The 16,297-nt window shown below is 39.7% G+C and overlaps 1 protein-coding gene across 1 annotated transcript in view; it reads left to right on the top strand.

Moving 5' to 3' along the window:
• SUPT3H (SPT3 homolog, SAGA and STAGA complex component) overlaps positions 1 to 14,617 on the top strand; it is a 254,085-nt gene extending 239,468 nt beyond the window's left edge. Inside the window, exon 12 of the mRNA XM_058800983.1 lies at positions 12,948 to 14,617. Coding sequence (XP_058656966.1) covers positions 12,948 to 12,989 — 42 coding nt within the window. The 3' untranslated portion in view covers positions 12,990 to 14,617. The remainder of the gene's footprint in view (positions 1 to 12,947) is intronic.
• Positions 14,618 to 16,297: the final 1,680 nt, after the last annotated feature.

Here is a 16,297-nt window from a genome sequence, read left to right on the forward strand (position 1 = left end):
TTCTTAGTCTGTGTAAGTTTTTAGCCACATAGCTATTGGTGAAATGGCTAGCTAAGATCAGTAGCTGGTTTTAAATATCTCAGCATTAGAGTTTATTTTGTAGAAATGCTAGATATAATGTTACTATTGTGCAATAATATATAATAACCAATGGCAAAATATACCAACTCGTATAAATGTATATTAGTAAGGTTGGTTGGCATGAAAAAACAATGGTCTATTATAAATTAAAGACTTGCCCAGATGGTCCCATACCTTCTCTAAAACCAAAAGCATAGGGAAATAGGCAAAAAGGAATTTTTTTAATCACAAACTCCATGTATGTTCAGATTCTTATTTACTTTGAAGTTTACTTTTGAAATAAGATAACTTTATGGTTTGGGAAATGAGTGGATGAGAAGACAAAATGTCTGAATTACACATTAAACTCTTAGGACATCACAGCTGCATTCAAGACTTGAGTGTTAGAATAGCTCCAGTATCCAAAAAAGTATTGGGATTTATGCACATCTTAAGAACAGCTAGGGTGATGGTTTCTTTGGCAAAAATATGAGGCAACAGGCCAATTCTCTACCCAATGGCTGTTTTCAAGAACTACCTACGAACCTGTGTGTGCAACCATGTCCTAGTGTCCAAAAAATGGGTCCCCACTGAAGCGCCCCAGATTCTTCTTCCCTAAACATCATAATCTTATGTTAGAAAGAATTTTTCTTCCCACCCATTAGGATTTGATGGAGGTGTTGAGCCCACCAGTTGATACAGGACTATAATCTGCAGTAATCTCTATTGGTTTAATCTATCATCTCCATTTCATCATTTTAGCATCTGAAACCTAGTCTGGTTTCTCTTATCCACTTACTCCAGGGATTTTGTGCCATGCACTGGTGAAACAGGAAACTGAGGAGTCAAAATGCTCCCCATCAATGGGTGCAGTGGAGTGTATTCGTGCCCTGACAATGAAAATCAGCTCCTTCCTTGGCAGTACGTGCTGCTGGAGGCTTCTGTGCGGTGTCATTTACAGCCGTGTTGTCTTTGTAGATTCCTGCTACGATGTGAGAACACTGATGAGTGCAGGGGGAAGGGACCAACCTTCCCCTTGCCATATGGGAAACATCTGTAATGGGCAGCAGGGCTCTCTCTAAAGAAACGTGTTGTCATTTCATAGTTTCTTCAAAGTGTTACATAGACAAAAGGTATCAGCTTGAATTTTTACCAGTGTTGACTGTCCCAGCCTCTGGAGCAAGGCATTCACAGTAAAGCCAAAGTATTCTTTTAAATGAGACAGTCAGTAATGTTATAAGCTGTCTCACCCAAAAAAAATGTAACATCCACTGGAAAAGTATAGAGTAGTCAAAGTGCTCCAAAAATAAAACAAAAGAAACAATATCATGCTCTTTTATTGTGGCCCCTTAACTCTAGTCCTCTGAGAGCAGCGCTGATTGATGTTAGTGATGCAACCTAAAAATTCATGTCAATTACCCAAAACAAAATGCACATAAGTGACTTCAGGGTCTGATTTCAGTCCACAAAAGCCAGAAAATTCAGAGCTACTGGAGAGACGAAAACCTGGATTTCACATTCCCATCTTGCCAACAGCCATTCTGCTGGGGGGAAAAGGAGAAACAAAGGAAAAAAGAGTTACACCATTACAATAAATAATGTGATGGAGACAACATTTCTCTCTTTGCCAAAGCCTGAATCCACTGGGTCCCATTAGCTTTAAATCCAGGAACTGCAATGTGTTCTAGGTTTGGGGCTCTGTTACTTCCCTGCCACCTTTCTGCTTTTTAAAATATAAACTCCTTTATTGTTTTAGCTAGCAATAACATTTAACGAGACCTAACTAAATCTTCATTTACAGAATTATTTAGTGTTCTTTCATTTCCAGCCATTGGAATTGGGAATGTTGCTGTAGCCCATGTTATCTATTTGATGCAAAAATTGCACATCCAAACAGGATCAACCTTGCACTCTCTGATAAATGAACATGCAGTAATCGAGATGTTCTGGTGTCAGCATGCAAACAAATCAAAATGTTCTAACATCAAAGAAGTATGAAAAAGCTTCCATACAGGATTTAAATATTCCTCGATGTTATTAAAAAAATATGGGCTGTGATAAAATGAAATGCCCATGGTGGGGTTGCAAGCGAGTAATCCATCTCCCTATTCCTAAACCCATACTTAGTGACTGAACTAAATGGCAATCAGCCAGAAGAATCTCATGGCCTGGCCACTTTGTTTTTAGACAAGTATCACTTTTATAGATGTGCATATAAATGTGTGTCTCTTAAACTGGATATGAGGGAAAAAGATGAGATGCGGTAAAGAAGAAAAAAGAGTTTGATTTGATGAGTCAGACCACTGAGATATTGCTGATGGCATTGGTCTGTCCTTGCATTTCAAAATAAGTTTCATTTAAGTAACATGTGCCATAGTAAGTGACATGTGAAATTAAGTCTGTGGAGGGGAGGGTCTAGCATAAAGGTTCTGAGTCTGCCAAGTTATTTCATTTGCATCACAAAATAAATATTATTTGCCGAGTCCTCACCCACAACCAATCAGTCAGAAAACCAAAAGGAATTTTTAGTCACTTCTCAGAAGGACATTTTGGAATCCTGTTATTCTCAGCAACCATCCAGTGTCCCTGGGATTACCCATTTGCCCAAGATGTTAGGCAGGTAAGAAACAGATGGACAGAAAGACATTTAGAAAGATTAAAGATAATTTGAGCTATACATTAGAGAGACTTGAAGTCAATGCCCACTTCTAAACAGCTTTTCCAACATATGATTGTGAATGTAATGTCATTTAAAAAGTATAATGTAATGAAAAGCTTTTCTTTCTTTGGGATCCCAAGTTCCTTGGCTCATTCTTGCAGCCCTTAACTTGCCCACAACTCTCTGAAAGTGCAGTGAGGGCTCTCTTCTGTGCAGGCTGCCCAGCTCAGGAGCCTGTGAGGCTTTGGGCAGTGTTCCCACACTCCCAATGTGCCACTGGCATGGTTTGTGCTCTTCAGACCCTGCTAAACACAGGAAGGAGTTTGTCTGTCCTGCAGGTAGGAAGTGCTGGGCAGAGCAGGACCCGGCCATGCAGCGTGAGTGGTGGCCAGGAGGGGACTGCTCTCTTCATGTGTCCCAACTCTTTTATGAACAAAGCCATCCCCAAGAGCAGCTCCTCATGTGCTCAGCATGTTTCAGCACTGAGATCAAATTGCAGGAGATAGTGAGCAGGGCCACCATCACCTAGACCCAGTCAGATGTGGTGTTTTTCATAAATCATAGAATCCTTTAGGTTGGAAAAGCTCCCTAAGATCATTGAATCCAATTGAATACATTAACCCAACACTGGCAAGCTCTAAAACCAGTCCCCAAGTGCCACAACTACATATTGACTTCTTAATTCTTGTTATCCATTTTTTCTTCTTCTATTTGCTTTGCATATATTGAAGAAATCAGTCATTCATACTCCTTTCTTTTCCAAATCCTCATGCTTAAGTCTGGCTTGAATGGGATAAATATGTCATTACTTTGCTGAGACTGGCCCAATGCTTAAATGGGTTGTGACTTAAGGGAGAAGCATCCTTCTGTGATTATCACCAATTACTAATGAAGTGTTAACTGTCCAAAGCAATTCACTGCTCTGCTTTGTATTTTTTACAGGCACATTGCATTCTTTGCATAAGAAGTAGGACATCCTGCATATAATTAAAGAATAAGCTTTAATTTCCTATTTTATAAACGCTTGCCATCATCAAAAATCAAATATCTGTGTCAATACATGTCTAGAATAATGTTTTAATGAAGGATGGAGCTTTGTTTTGAAGGATAGGGGCATTTGGCTTTCATACTTAGTGAATAATTTTTTAAGTTTGGATTTGATCCCGATTTTCAGAAGTTCAGGAGGGACCAGGAAACATATTTTGATTCAGGGCTATTTCTAATATAAATGTCATAAAACCTGGTAGTGTGTAATAATTTATTCTGTTGCTAAAATATTGGTTTAACTGGTTAAACTGCCTCAGCACTTGGATTTTTTCTCCAGTCTGTTGCAGAAATACATGTGAAAGATCAATTGGATGCCATTCTGCAGCCTAATCCTTGGTAATTTATTCAGTTTTACCTGAGAGAAAGGTCCAAATATATATATTCTTCTGGTTTTAATCAGTCTAACTACAATTGATTCAACTTTTGCCTGAATAAGGAGTGAGTAAAAACTGAGCAAGAGCCTCAAGATTTGGCTCTTATTCATTAACCTCAGGGCAGACTTCATTTTGTGTGATTTTTAAGCTATTAAAATGTTGGTTGGCTTCCATTTGAGCTCAAATTCCTAATATCACCAAATAATTATGTGTAGATGATGAAATGAAAAAACAGGCATGTAGTCTCCAAACACGTTTCAGTCTGGGTGGCTGAAATGGCTCATAACATTCAATGCATGAAAATGGGGTGGATTGAATAAATTAGCAGAATCACAAAAGGAAACCACTATAGGAAATAGTTTTACATGTGTAATCACTGAAATACTCTAGTGAATGTGTCAATCTGGACTAAATAAATATATTTGTTTATAGACATGTTCTGTATTAGCTTCCACTCTTGCACAGCACTTTGCCAAGCAAAATCCCACTAGAAGTAGGATGTTCGCACCCGAGTAGGAGTTTCTTGGATAAATATTTTTTCTATATTGAGACCAAAACCACTTCTACAAATTTCAGACTTTGATTGAAATAGTATATTTCTTTTGCCTCTTTTTTTTTCTCTTTTTTCTTCCCCCCCTCTTCCCATCTCCTTCACTGACAACCACTGATGCATTACCTTAATTCCTCTTACCTCCCACTGCTCCGGTGCGCCAGCGCCCCTCTGCAGACAGAGCACATCAGTCAGGGCTGAGCAGGGCAACAAGTGGCCACACCCCAGTGCTGCCACCAGCAAAGGGCCTCAGAGCCTGAGAAAATCCCTCTCTTCACAGACCTGAGCTTGGGCTCTCGTTTCCCTCCTGAAATGCTCTGTTGAATCAGAGAGAGCAGGGGCACTGTGCCCTCTGCAGAGAGCATTTGCAAGATGCTTTCAGGAGGTGGGGGAGAAGTGTGTTGCAAAATGCCATTACGTGCTGCTTTTTGTTACAATTTCAACAGTTTTAAGGGGGAAAATGTAAGTGAACTCTCTTGGTTTGCCCAAATAATTTAATTTCAAAGTAATGCCTGCTTCTCCTATGCAATAGCTGCCAAATTCAGCATCCTTTTCTATACATCTAGTATTTTAGCCATTACAATGGAAGATAAAATGCAATGAAAATAATAATTATGGCATAATATACAATTCAAAGTGTTGCGCATTAGCTCTGTAATCAAGCAATCCTCAAAAAAAGATTTTTAGTGAGTGATAGTATTTCTGTTTCAAAGGCAAGGGAAATGGAAGCTCAGAGGCACTAAGTGGTTTGTCTGAGGCCACACAGCAAGTAAGTGTCAGAGCTGGGAGCAGAGCCCAGCCCTGGCTCCTGCCCTTGTACTCAGACTGTACCACACCATATTGTTTCCAAATAAATTTGCTCTTTAGCTCCTATGCTGAGGTAATGAGCAGTGGTGACACAGAGGGGGAATTTAGCCTCTTCTGTAACTTCCTACAGAAAAAACCCTGAGCTTCTACAGCAGTAGAAGAAAACCTTAAAATGTCAAATAATGTCATCCCTGGAGACAGGGAACCATCCAGGTTGGTTGGTGCTGAATTGCTCTCAGGCTGAATGAGTTTTTATTGTTAGTGGTATATTTTCACATGGGAATGCTGTGACTGTGCAGTGCCCTGAGTCATAAACCAGAGGTCTCAGTGTCCAGTCATACCTAAAGTATCAAGATTCCGGTTTTAATTTAATTCTCAGACATAATAAAGTTCCCTGTGTACATTATTGTTGCCATGCAGCTAAAGCAGTGAGTTGAGGCACATCAGGAAAGGAGAGTTTGACCCTTGAGCAACTCCAGGTGTTTTGACCAGTTTGACATGAGGCAGTAAAAATGCAAGTGAACTAATTGCACTGCTCATGAGGAGATCAGGGACTCTCAGGAACCACTGCATTTCCAGTGGGTGAGGGGATTGAGCTCTCCTAATTATGCTGGATTCCAACAGGTCATATCCACTGAGGTCTGGTGCCTCGTGGAGACCTGCTGTGTGCTTTGCCAGCAGTGTGTCCTGGGCAGACAGTTATGGGCTGTTAGACCCACAGCAAGACGAACTTGCTGGATTTCAACTTTCTTTGCAGGAGATGCTGTCTAGGGAAGAGGGGTGATGGAACCCTGCTACAGGTTGTGCAGCCTGGGGGAAGGGATTCCTCTCCCTGGCTGTGAGTGGAGAGCAGTGTGTGGTTGAAGAAGGGCTCAGAACAGGAATTTCCATCAGTGAGCAAAGCGGCGTCACCTTTTCTCTGACAATTAAAGAGGGTTTCTTGCTCTCAGACAAATGAAGCCCATTCAAGCTGGTGGCAGTGATGGGAAAGACTTTGTGAAAATATGTTTGTTTTGCAAAGCTGGCTGCCAAGTATTGTTTTATAGTTCCGGTTTTTCCTTCTTTCTCCACTGTTTACAGTACCCTCTGAGAGACTTAAAATGATCCCTCTCTCCCCACCAATTTTGTTCTTTTTTCTCTTGGCAGACATTGGTACCCCACTCCCACAACCCAGTTCTTGCTGCAACAGAAGCCATGATCCTTTTGCCTTGTTTTTCTTTTTTACAATACCAGCCCTGCCCTGAGAGCAGCATTTTCTCGGTAACTGCAGCATTGCAGTTTTGGCCAAATACACTGGAGGACAGCAGTGTAAGCCCTACATTTTGTTCTCCAACCACTGGTGGTACTGCACAGGGTGTCTGAGAAATTAATCTGGTCCTTTTTTCCAGTAATCCTACATTTCCATCAGCCTTGAGAATTTAATTTATCCCAGAAGCAGAAAACAGCAATAAAAAGTTGGGTAGTTGAGATCTAGACTATGTTCTGTAACAGACTTGGATGATATGTCCTGGATATGTCCCATTCCTGTACACAGCAGTCCAGTGTTACAAAATTATTTTAAAAGTTTATGCCACTGGCAGATAAAAGGTCAACCAAAGCCCAGACCTGAGTTTTCTGGGAAGCACTTTGTTGATGGTTGGTTTATTGGAGTAGTGCTTTCATCAATTTATGATGTTCATTGGCATTTACATGAAGCGTTCTTGTGATCTCCGACCCCTTCCTGAGGCAGGGACTCTTGGCATGGACACTGCTGCTGTCCCTGGTGTGTCACCAGGCAGAGGACTCAGGGAACAGACCTGAGGAATGCAGCTGTTGGTGTTTCTCACACCTGGTACAGTGAAAGCTGAGGGACAGATAGGCTCAAGGCAAGAACAGAAGTGAAGACATCATCTGGTCACTCCGACTGTTCTGACAAAGGAAGATGAAGCAATGACTTTGCTGCAGGAGATAACAGAGGACATTATTAGTGTAAGAAGAATAATCAGAATAATGTGTTTCTAAAGGGGACCAGGACAAAGGGGTCAGAGTGGAAAATTTTGTTTGAATGTAGTGACCTATAAATACTGGTAAACTGGTGTCATAAACCGGGTCTGCTTTGCTGGCATAAGCAGGGTCCGTGTCACTCAACCCTCACAAATGGTTTCCCACAAATGGGATCTAGTGAAGCACCAACGTGGTTGTGCTTCCAGGGGGACTGTTATGGTGTGGATAAATGGATGCTGTAGCTCTCAGCACATTGGTCTGGCTTCATCATAAATGAAATCCATGAGATTTCATGGTGACAGCAGGGCAGATCAGCCAGAGCATCATACAAGTAAGTCTGTAATGTGCTAAACCTGGGTGTCCATAGATACATATTTGGGGTGTGTTATTCATTACTGACCATGTACAAGATATTGCTTATATAACACGCTCCTTCATCCTTTGAATTATATCAGATGTTTGTGCTTTGGCTACTGATTAAAGATGGGTTTGTGAAATTAGAGCCTTCAGTGCAATTGTTCTAAATTGGAGGGAGAATTATCCATTATATTTCTTTTGTAACATGGATGCACTTTTGATAAAGAGACTTTATATCCACACAAATTTATTTAAACTTAAACAGAAGCAATTCATTCTAAACAACACATGGATTTTCTTTTTCAAACAATGTTGCTTATACTTTGCCTCTTAAACTAATTATTATTTTAATCTCTAAATAAGTTGACACTTTGCATGTGGTCTGTCTCTTCAGGCTGGGATAAATTAGAGGAGCAACCTTTAAATCATAGGCGTTTTAATCTGAATGTTTTTATGTACAAAGAGTTATGAATCTGTCCAGGGTGACCTGTTTGATATTATGGCAAGCTAATGAAATTTCAAAGTTAACATTTCCCAAATAAAATGGAAAGAAGAGACAGGGAGAAAAGGAGCAGATTCAAAATTAGAGAATATTGGTAGTTTATGGGTTCCAGGTTATTTGGAATGGAATGAAAGTTAATGCTACATCCTTTTTTCCATCCTGCCAGCCAGTATCTGATCCGAGAATGCCTCTTATTTAAAGAGCAGGGCTCCCTCCACTGTTCTTAAATAAAGCCTCTCACTGTCTGAGATCCAACTCTCCCCAATTTTCACAGTAACATTGTAAGGCTGCATGAAGAGAATTATTTAATGGAAAGAAGTTTTGCATATGATTCCCTTATCACAAACCTGCTCAAGTCATATGGTTTGATTTACATTTATGCAAATGTCAGAGAATAGAGTAAAATTACCCAAGGCAGAAAGGACTGTGGCATGTCCCAAACAAGATGTGCCTATTTGCATTTATGTTTGCTAATGAAGTTCAGCCAGGGCTTGCTCTTTGATTTGGGTGTCTCTGTCTGCCATTCCATTTTATGCACTGTAATTAAACCACTTGCCCACACACATACAAGGAGGACACCAAGAAAGGGAGACTTCAAGTTTTATAAATGCTGTTCTGTTACTCTCTTACACAGGGCTTATAATTCAGGATTTAACATCTCTAAGTGGTACAACAGGCCTGCAGTGTGACATTGTGCTTAACTTTAATGCAAGGAGAACTGCAGACTTAAACCAATGTAGGATTTGGCCCAATAAACTTTGGAGTCTCTGGTGCCTGCTGGAGATGTTTTACCCCAGACTTTCCAAATTTTATCCCAAATAAAAATTAAGCCTCAGCCCACTCAAAAATCACAGCTGTTTCTTTCTCCTGCCAAAATTATTCTTTCTCATCATGCTACAGCTGTGAAATCATGCACTAGTGTAAATTGTTAACTGGAAACCATTTCGAGCTGAGGTGCCTATTCAGAAGTCTTGGTATTCTACTCTGCTCTGATCTCTCATTGAGGAGTACTCACACATCTTCATGTTTGGCTGGGACTTGTTTCTGCAAATCATAGAATCACAGGCTGGTGTGGTTTGGAAGGGACCTTAAAGGTCATCCAGTTTCCACCCCCTACCATGGTCAGGGACACCTTCCACTGTCCCAGGTTGCTCCAAGCCACATCCAACCTGGCCTTGGACACTTCCAGGGATGGAGCAACAACTACATCTGTAGTGGTTGGATGGTGGACAACCTGTGCCAGGGCCTCACCACGGAGCATTCCTATACAGAAAATGCCTGAGCAGGTTCTTGGGGTAGAATTGTAGAATGATTGGGGTCAGAAGAGGTGTTAAAGATCTGGGTCTAACCCCAATGCCATGGGCAGGGATGGACCTAGTAGGTCAGGGTAGGAGTGGGAAGTGAGGACCAAGAAGCAAAATCATCACAACTCTGCCCAAAATAGGAACAGGTGGTAAGAGAGGTCTGGACAAGATGAAGGTCTTGTTTCTGCTTTCACATTGACACAGGCTGTGTAGCCTCTGGCTCTGGTTGTCAGCAGTCTGTCCTGCTACCCTCAAGGAGTTCAGAGAAAAGGAAGAAAAATCTTGTCATGTAATATCAAGGAGCAGGAGTTTCTGTGAGAGTTAGATTAGGCAAATAAGGTCAGATCAACTTTTCAGGACATGGAAGCCATTCTGGGAAGGCAAATTGTTTAATTTGTGCCAGGTTAGGTGATTCCCCATGTCTGAAAGTTGGTCTCTTGACCACTTCTGCACATATTGGGCACAGCAAGAGTCTTAAAGAACTTCAACCACAGCAGGAAAAGTCAAAGCACAGCCTGATAGTAAATTTTAAGAGAGAACACACAGAAAATTTGGATGCAGTAGACACTTTTCCAAAAAGAGCTCCAGGAGGAACCATGGGCTTATGTTGTGTCTTTACAGCAAGACATATCCAGCAAAATGGACAGCTATTTTAATCCCACATCAAGAGCCTGCATCATCCTCTATCTGTAATTCTGAGCCAAATAATCATATTTTAAAAAAAATTAAATGTGGATGCTGCCAAAATGGCATAAAGCACCCAGACGTGTCATCCAAACCCTCTAAATTATCTCCAACCACATTAAATGTCTGCCACATACATCTAAACTCTTGCAGGGGCACATGCACATGTGAGTTTTATGAAAAACATCTTGCTGTTTCTCTTCATGGTTCTTGGCATGTAAAGATCTGTCTTTCAGTATCACAAATTCAGCTGTATAGATCTTAAAGATAGCTGGTATAACTCAGAAAGATGGGATGTCTGTAAAATACTTTTGCTCTGCATAAAAGCATTTTGGAGGTTAACCTTTATTATCTAGTAATGTATCAAAATGAGAACGAAGTGTTATCTTGTTATGGAATGGGATGAATCAAACTCCCTCCTCTGAAATACTGATTTTCAAAACAGTTACCTTTATGCTGAAGTTGAAGGTATGAATGGTTTCTGGGTAAAATGGTTCAATTTATGGCTAAATTCCATAATGAAACATACATATATCAGAATCACTTTGTCTGGTTTGGGAAGGAAAAAATGTGTTGTTTTCATTATTGCTGAACTTCATAATGGCTTCAGGAATTTTTTTTAGTCGTTTCCAAAGAAAGTGAACTTCAGGCAGAGATTAAAGCAGAGGAAATTTCAGCCCGAGGGCAAATGTTTCAGAAAATTTAAAGTATGTGAAAGGGGGAGTGAAGTAGGAAATAGTTTTCAATCCTAACTATAGCCACACTTTTTATAATATATCACTAAATATAGACCAGTGGGTGTGCCCAACTCTCCAAAGGTGTTATCCTGCCTGCCATGAACTGGCTTCTGAAATGACCTTTGCAGGGATGTAACTGGCTGTACAACACTGCCCATGTTGGAAAATGTTAAACTTCATTCTTTCCCAGGTGAGCCCAGCCAAGCCCAACTTTGCTTCACAACCAAAATTCCTTTCACAAAATTCAACCTTTTATCTTTCATGTAGCTCCAGGTTTGTACTCAGAATCATTTGTCTCCAAGAAAACTGCACAGTAGTCCTGGATGTTTTGTTTATGTGTTAAAGGTTGTCACTTGGGTTATAAAGCCCTGTGAAACTGTTGGGGTCAAACAGCTAAAAGCATTGCTTCTGCATCGACTTCCAAATGCCAGCCTTAATGGTTTGGGTAGGCTGAATATCCAAACTGCCTTGGACTTTCTGCTTGTGGTTGTGGGAATATGTTGGATCCTCTCAAAATTATTGGCTAGTCTGTCTTGGGCATTTCATGTTTGGGTATAGAGTCTTTGGATTTATTTTGTGTTTTGTTTGTGGTGATACTGTCGTGTCTTGGCTGTATATCCCAGAGCTGATGTTCTGCTCTTTGACTTCAATGCCATGTGCTGCCTGATCTCCAGACTGAAGTGGGGTGCTAATGTAAAGGATGCTGTAATGAACATCTTGTACATATTTCCTTTTGCATATTCACTGTCTGTAAAATGTCTCTCTGAATACATCCCTTCTGGTTTTGAAATGGTTTCTTTACAGTTCAGTATAAATGCTATTTATATCCAAAGTTGTTTGAGGTTATCCTTTACTCCTAATGTTACTCTAATTCTAGTTTAAGAGAGGAGAAATTGATCTGGCTGAAATTAATTAGGAAATTGGTACAGCCACTAAAAATGGTGGTTATATATGGCACTTCCTAAGTACTTTGACTGAAGAGGTACAAAATATATCTGACGAAGCACTAACTGTAATGAAATAAATGAATGCATTTTCATTTTTAAAACAGGATGTCTGCTGAAGGTGAACCAAATAAAGCAAAACTATTTAAATTCCTTTTATTTTTTAGAGATATTGTTAATAGAAAAAAAAGTATTTTTTTAAACTGAGAATATCTCCTTACATTATAGGGGTTTTAGTAGCATTAAAAGGTATAGCTTCCTATATTGATTTGGAAAGAGCTGTTAAAAATGCATGAAAGATATTTTAGGGAAATAGAGTCACAGGATATTTTAAAATTATTTTCTCAAGTGCCACTTAACTCTTTGCTTCTTTACCATTGGAAACACATCATCCTAGGTTACAATATATGGGATATCTAATTATTTCCTACTGACCAGAGAGTCTTTAAGATTAGTTTGATTTGGAGTGTTGGGGATTATACTAGTGTCTGTTTATATAACTTTAGACTCAGACTATAAATTAAATTTGGAAAACTGTAATTATTCAATAATTTATATAGTATTCAGGCAGTTTAGAAATGTTTCTTGAACACAGTGAATAGAGAATACGTGCTTATAAAGGACAAATAGATTCAGCATAATGGTGTATTTTGGCTTCATCTATTTTGCAGGCAATTAACAAAGGAGGATGTTGCATTTTTGCCTATCTCTTGCTCTCCTGAAATAGAGTCACTAACCACTTGTTAACCGCACTGATTTTTTAATAGACAAAGTGGTTGCTTACAGCTTGCCCACCAGAAATGTTCAGATTAAGCACAGTATGAGATTGCAGCCAGAATAGCCTACAAGACAGGAAGAAAGCCTTCCCTTTCTCTCTGCCTCCTTCCCTTGTTTAAGCTGATGTGATAATTCACTGCAGATTTTCTCTTTCCGTGACAGAGTGCCTACCGCAGGAACGGGATGACTTTTCTCGCCTGCTGATGTGGATGTGGCTGCAGCAACAGGAAAGACAGTGTTATATTAAGGTGATTTTCTTTTCCCCTCCATGGAAGGAAAAAAATACAAGCTCCAATGTCTCCATGTACCAGTGAGTGGGCTGGTTTGTTGTGACTATCTGCTGGCTGTCTCTGTCTCTTTTTCCAGCCCCCTCAATCATTATTCTTGTTTACTAGCTGGAACATTTAGCTAATTAATGGCAGGATGTTTGGGATAGGGTGTAGGTGGACAAGAATGCAGCTCAGACAATGCTGGAGTTTGCAGGGGACTTTCTGACTGCCATGTCATTTTTATTTAAGTGTCTGGAAGTCTGTATGTTCTCCAAAAAATGTTTTTTATAAAGCAGCATAGGGCAGGAAGAGGCCGGAGATAGACTGGATTGTGTTGGTCTATTAGGTTGTATAAAGGTTATCTAGTTTTCTTTGCAATTTTTACAAAAAGAAAAACTTTTTCCCTCTATTTTCTACTAATTCACACTTGTTTATCTCAAATAATATAAGTGTTCACAGAGTACAAGCCAATTTAATCCAGTGAGGTGATTTTGATGACAGGCATACCAAGTTTGGATGCAAAGATACTCAGGAAAAGTTCAGGTAAACTAAACTTCACCAGTTAGAGACTTGGTTTTAGCAGGCCCAAAGATGGGCTAAGTGTTCACACCCAAATTTTCAATATTGGCATCTCCTAAGGTTTGAGCCATCATTGTGCAATATCAAAGAAAGCCTCTGCAGTGACTTGGCACTGGATTGGGGCCCTATTTGGAAAAATACATTCTGAAGTGTTTCAATAACTGTGTCTGTCTCAGTGGTTGTAGGCAAAGGCTTAACGTTGTGTACTTGCTCAGCGTTTGCTGCAGGGAGCAGATGTTGTCCCTGTTGTGGACAAAGGCAGCATTACTGTTGGATTTGGTTAAAGAAGAAACCAGATCTTTTTGCCTTTTTTTTTTTTTTTTAATATATATTTTAGCTAACGTTGTTTGTTTTCAAGATTTTTTTTTTTTTTTTGTAAATCTCAGTCCCTGCCTCTATGCTTGTTCCCATCCCTTTGCTCCTCCAGCCTTTGCTGGCCTCACAAACACATTCATTTCTTCCCATAAAAACTGTGCAAATATAGAGCTAACCACGATGATGCTTGAGCAGAGAAAAGGGCTCCTGCTTCAGCCTGTGACCAGGATCTGCTGGCACATCCTGCTGGTGTCCCTGTGGTACCCACAGGTCAGGGGTCCTCTTCAGCTGCCCAGAGCTCAGGCTTGGCATCCAGCTTAAGCCTCAAGTTAATACAGAACACTCAAGGGATCAAGAGAGCAGCAAAATATTTTATATAGTGCAGCCATCCTCCTCCTTTGTGCTTAGTATGTGACGTCTTAATTTTCACTCCCGCTCTGTGCTCTTTTGGTGATTTGTAGGGGGTTTTGATGTCCTTCTCTCCTGGACCTGCTTGCAAAAACTTTAAATATATGTATATTTTTTAAATAAATGGAAAAAATGTCTCTTTGCCACCAAAATATTGTAAAAGTGAACGTCATATGTCCAATATTGCTGCCGTTCATAAATTGCTTTTTTCTTTTATCTGCTTATGCTTCTGTTTTCTGGAAATTTTCTGTGTGTAAAGGACTAAAAGCAATGTGTAAAATGTATTAAATGAGGGAAAGGGGAAGTTTTCTGATGTTCCATTTATGCTTTTTGAAATATATGATTAAACTTTTCTTTTTATCATCACTCTTTATTTTTGTTGGCATCCTTAATCATGGAAAATTATATGCTTGCTGTAAACATCCAGACTTTTTTAAAAGGACACCAGCATTTATTGTATTTAGTTTCGATCTGCAGGGATACAGACAGAAGAAACCATTTCAGGCACTGGGTACTGGAATCAAAATTCCTTCTGTTGCTGTCTCTCTCCCAGATTTTACATTTTAAAATATGCATAAGCAGGAAAAATACTGGCACTTATTTTTTACTGGTCTCCTTAAAGTCCCAGAGAATGAAGACTCAACATACATTTCTCTCAGAAATACGACAGATCATGTTTTTGTTGGTCTGCTGTGTGTTTGTCTATCTTGAACAGCCTGACAGGCAATTATTTATAAAATTTGGGTTTGCCCGATAAACCCATATAAAAACCTTTCACTTCTCTGCACAAGTCAGGGAGCTGAATTTAGAGTCAAACAAGGTATGTTATGTCTCCCTGTCTTGGTTTAACCCAGTTTATTCTTATTTTGGGAAGTAATCACTTTTTTTCTCAGAGTTTTTCTTCAGAGTTTTCCTTAACTCTGTTTAAAACACAAATGCAACCAGTAATGCTTGTGTTGCACTTGGAGTGTTTCTTAACTCCACTTCCCATGCTGCAGAAACAGAGATGTATGCTTAGGCTGGTGCTACACATTTTATTATATATATAAAATTCAGCTTGAGATTCAGTTAATGGCTGCATATGAAAAATAGCCTTACACATCTGTAATTTCAACTTGCAGATAATTTCTATTCTTAGCCAGGATTTATAGGTACTGATTGTGTTGATTATTTCATGTTAGTTATCTGAAGAAGGGAAACTTCAGTTTCAGTAGGAATATGAGTGTATGTCATATAAGGAAATGTGACACTTGCTCTCGGCTCAGTGCCTGCCTTGCTCTGTTGTTATACTACCTGGTTTTTCAGTTTTTCTTCCAGCCCTCCACAAAACAGGGATAATAATTCAGCTTAAAATTTGTCAGAGGTGAGGGAGCCACAACACAAATTTCTAGTTGAGCTTCATCTCATTTCCAGGTCCATCGTCTGTCAGTCTTTCCTCTGAGAAAATCAAATGCTTTAAAAGAACTTCTGTCTTTGTCTGGAAATTGGGAGAAGCTGACAGTGCTCCAGATGTTTCTCTAGAGATACTCAGGACCCTCCAAAATGTGCCCCACCCTGGTTTTCAGGGCACCTTTCTCTTTGTCAAGTGTCCATCTCACTGAGGGGGGAAATACAAAAAATGTGTTTTGGCATTCCTTGGGTGTGGATGAACCTTTGTGTTGCATTAAGGTTCTGCCATCTGCTGCGTGTAGATCTCATAAAATGGTTTATAGTTTCCCGTCCAGCTCATAGAGAATGTTTCATGGTACATAAACACTTGTAATCATAAATTCAGAATAAATAGATAATGACATTAGTCACAAGTCCAACTCTAGCTGAAACTTAAACAGTTACAGGGTTGGGGGTGTTCTTGACTGAATGAATCATCTTGTCCAAAGTTGGGCTTTTTATACCTCTACCTTTTATACCTCTGCTATATATCTACCCCAGGCAGCAGTGCAG

This window comes from Ammospiza caudacuta, chromosome 3 (genome assembly GCF_027887145.1).
Source record: "Ammospiza caudacuta isolate bAmmCau1 chromosome 3, bAmmCau1.pri, whole genome shotgun sequence".
In the NCBI taxonomy this organism is placed as follows: Eukaryota; Metazoa; Chordata; class Aves; order Passeriformes; family Passerellidae; genus Ammospiza; species Ammospiza caudacuta.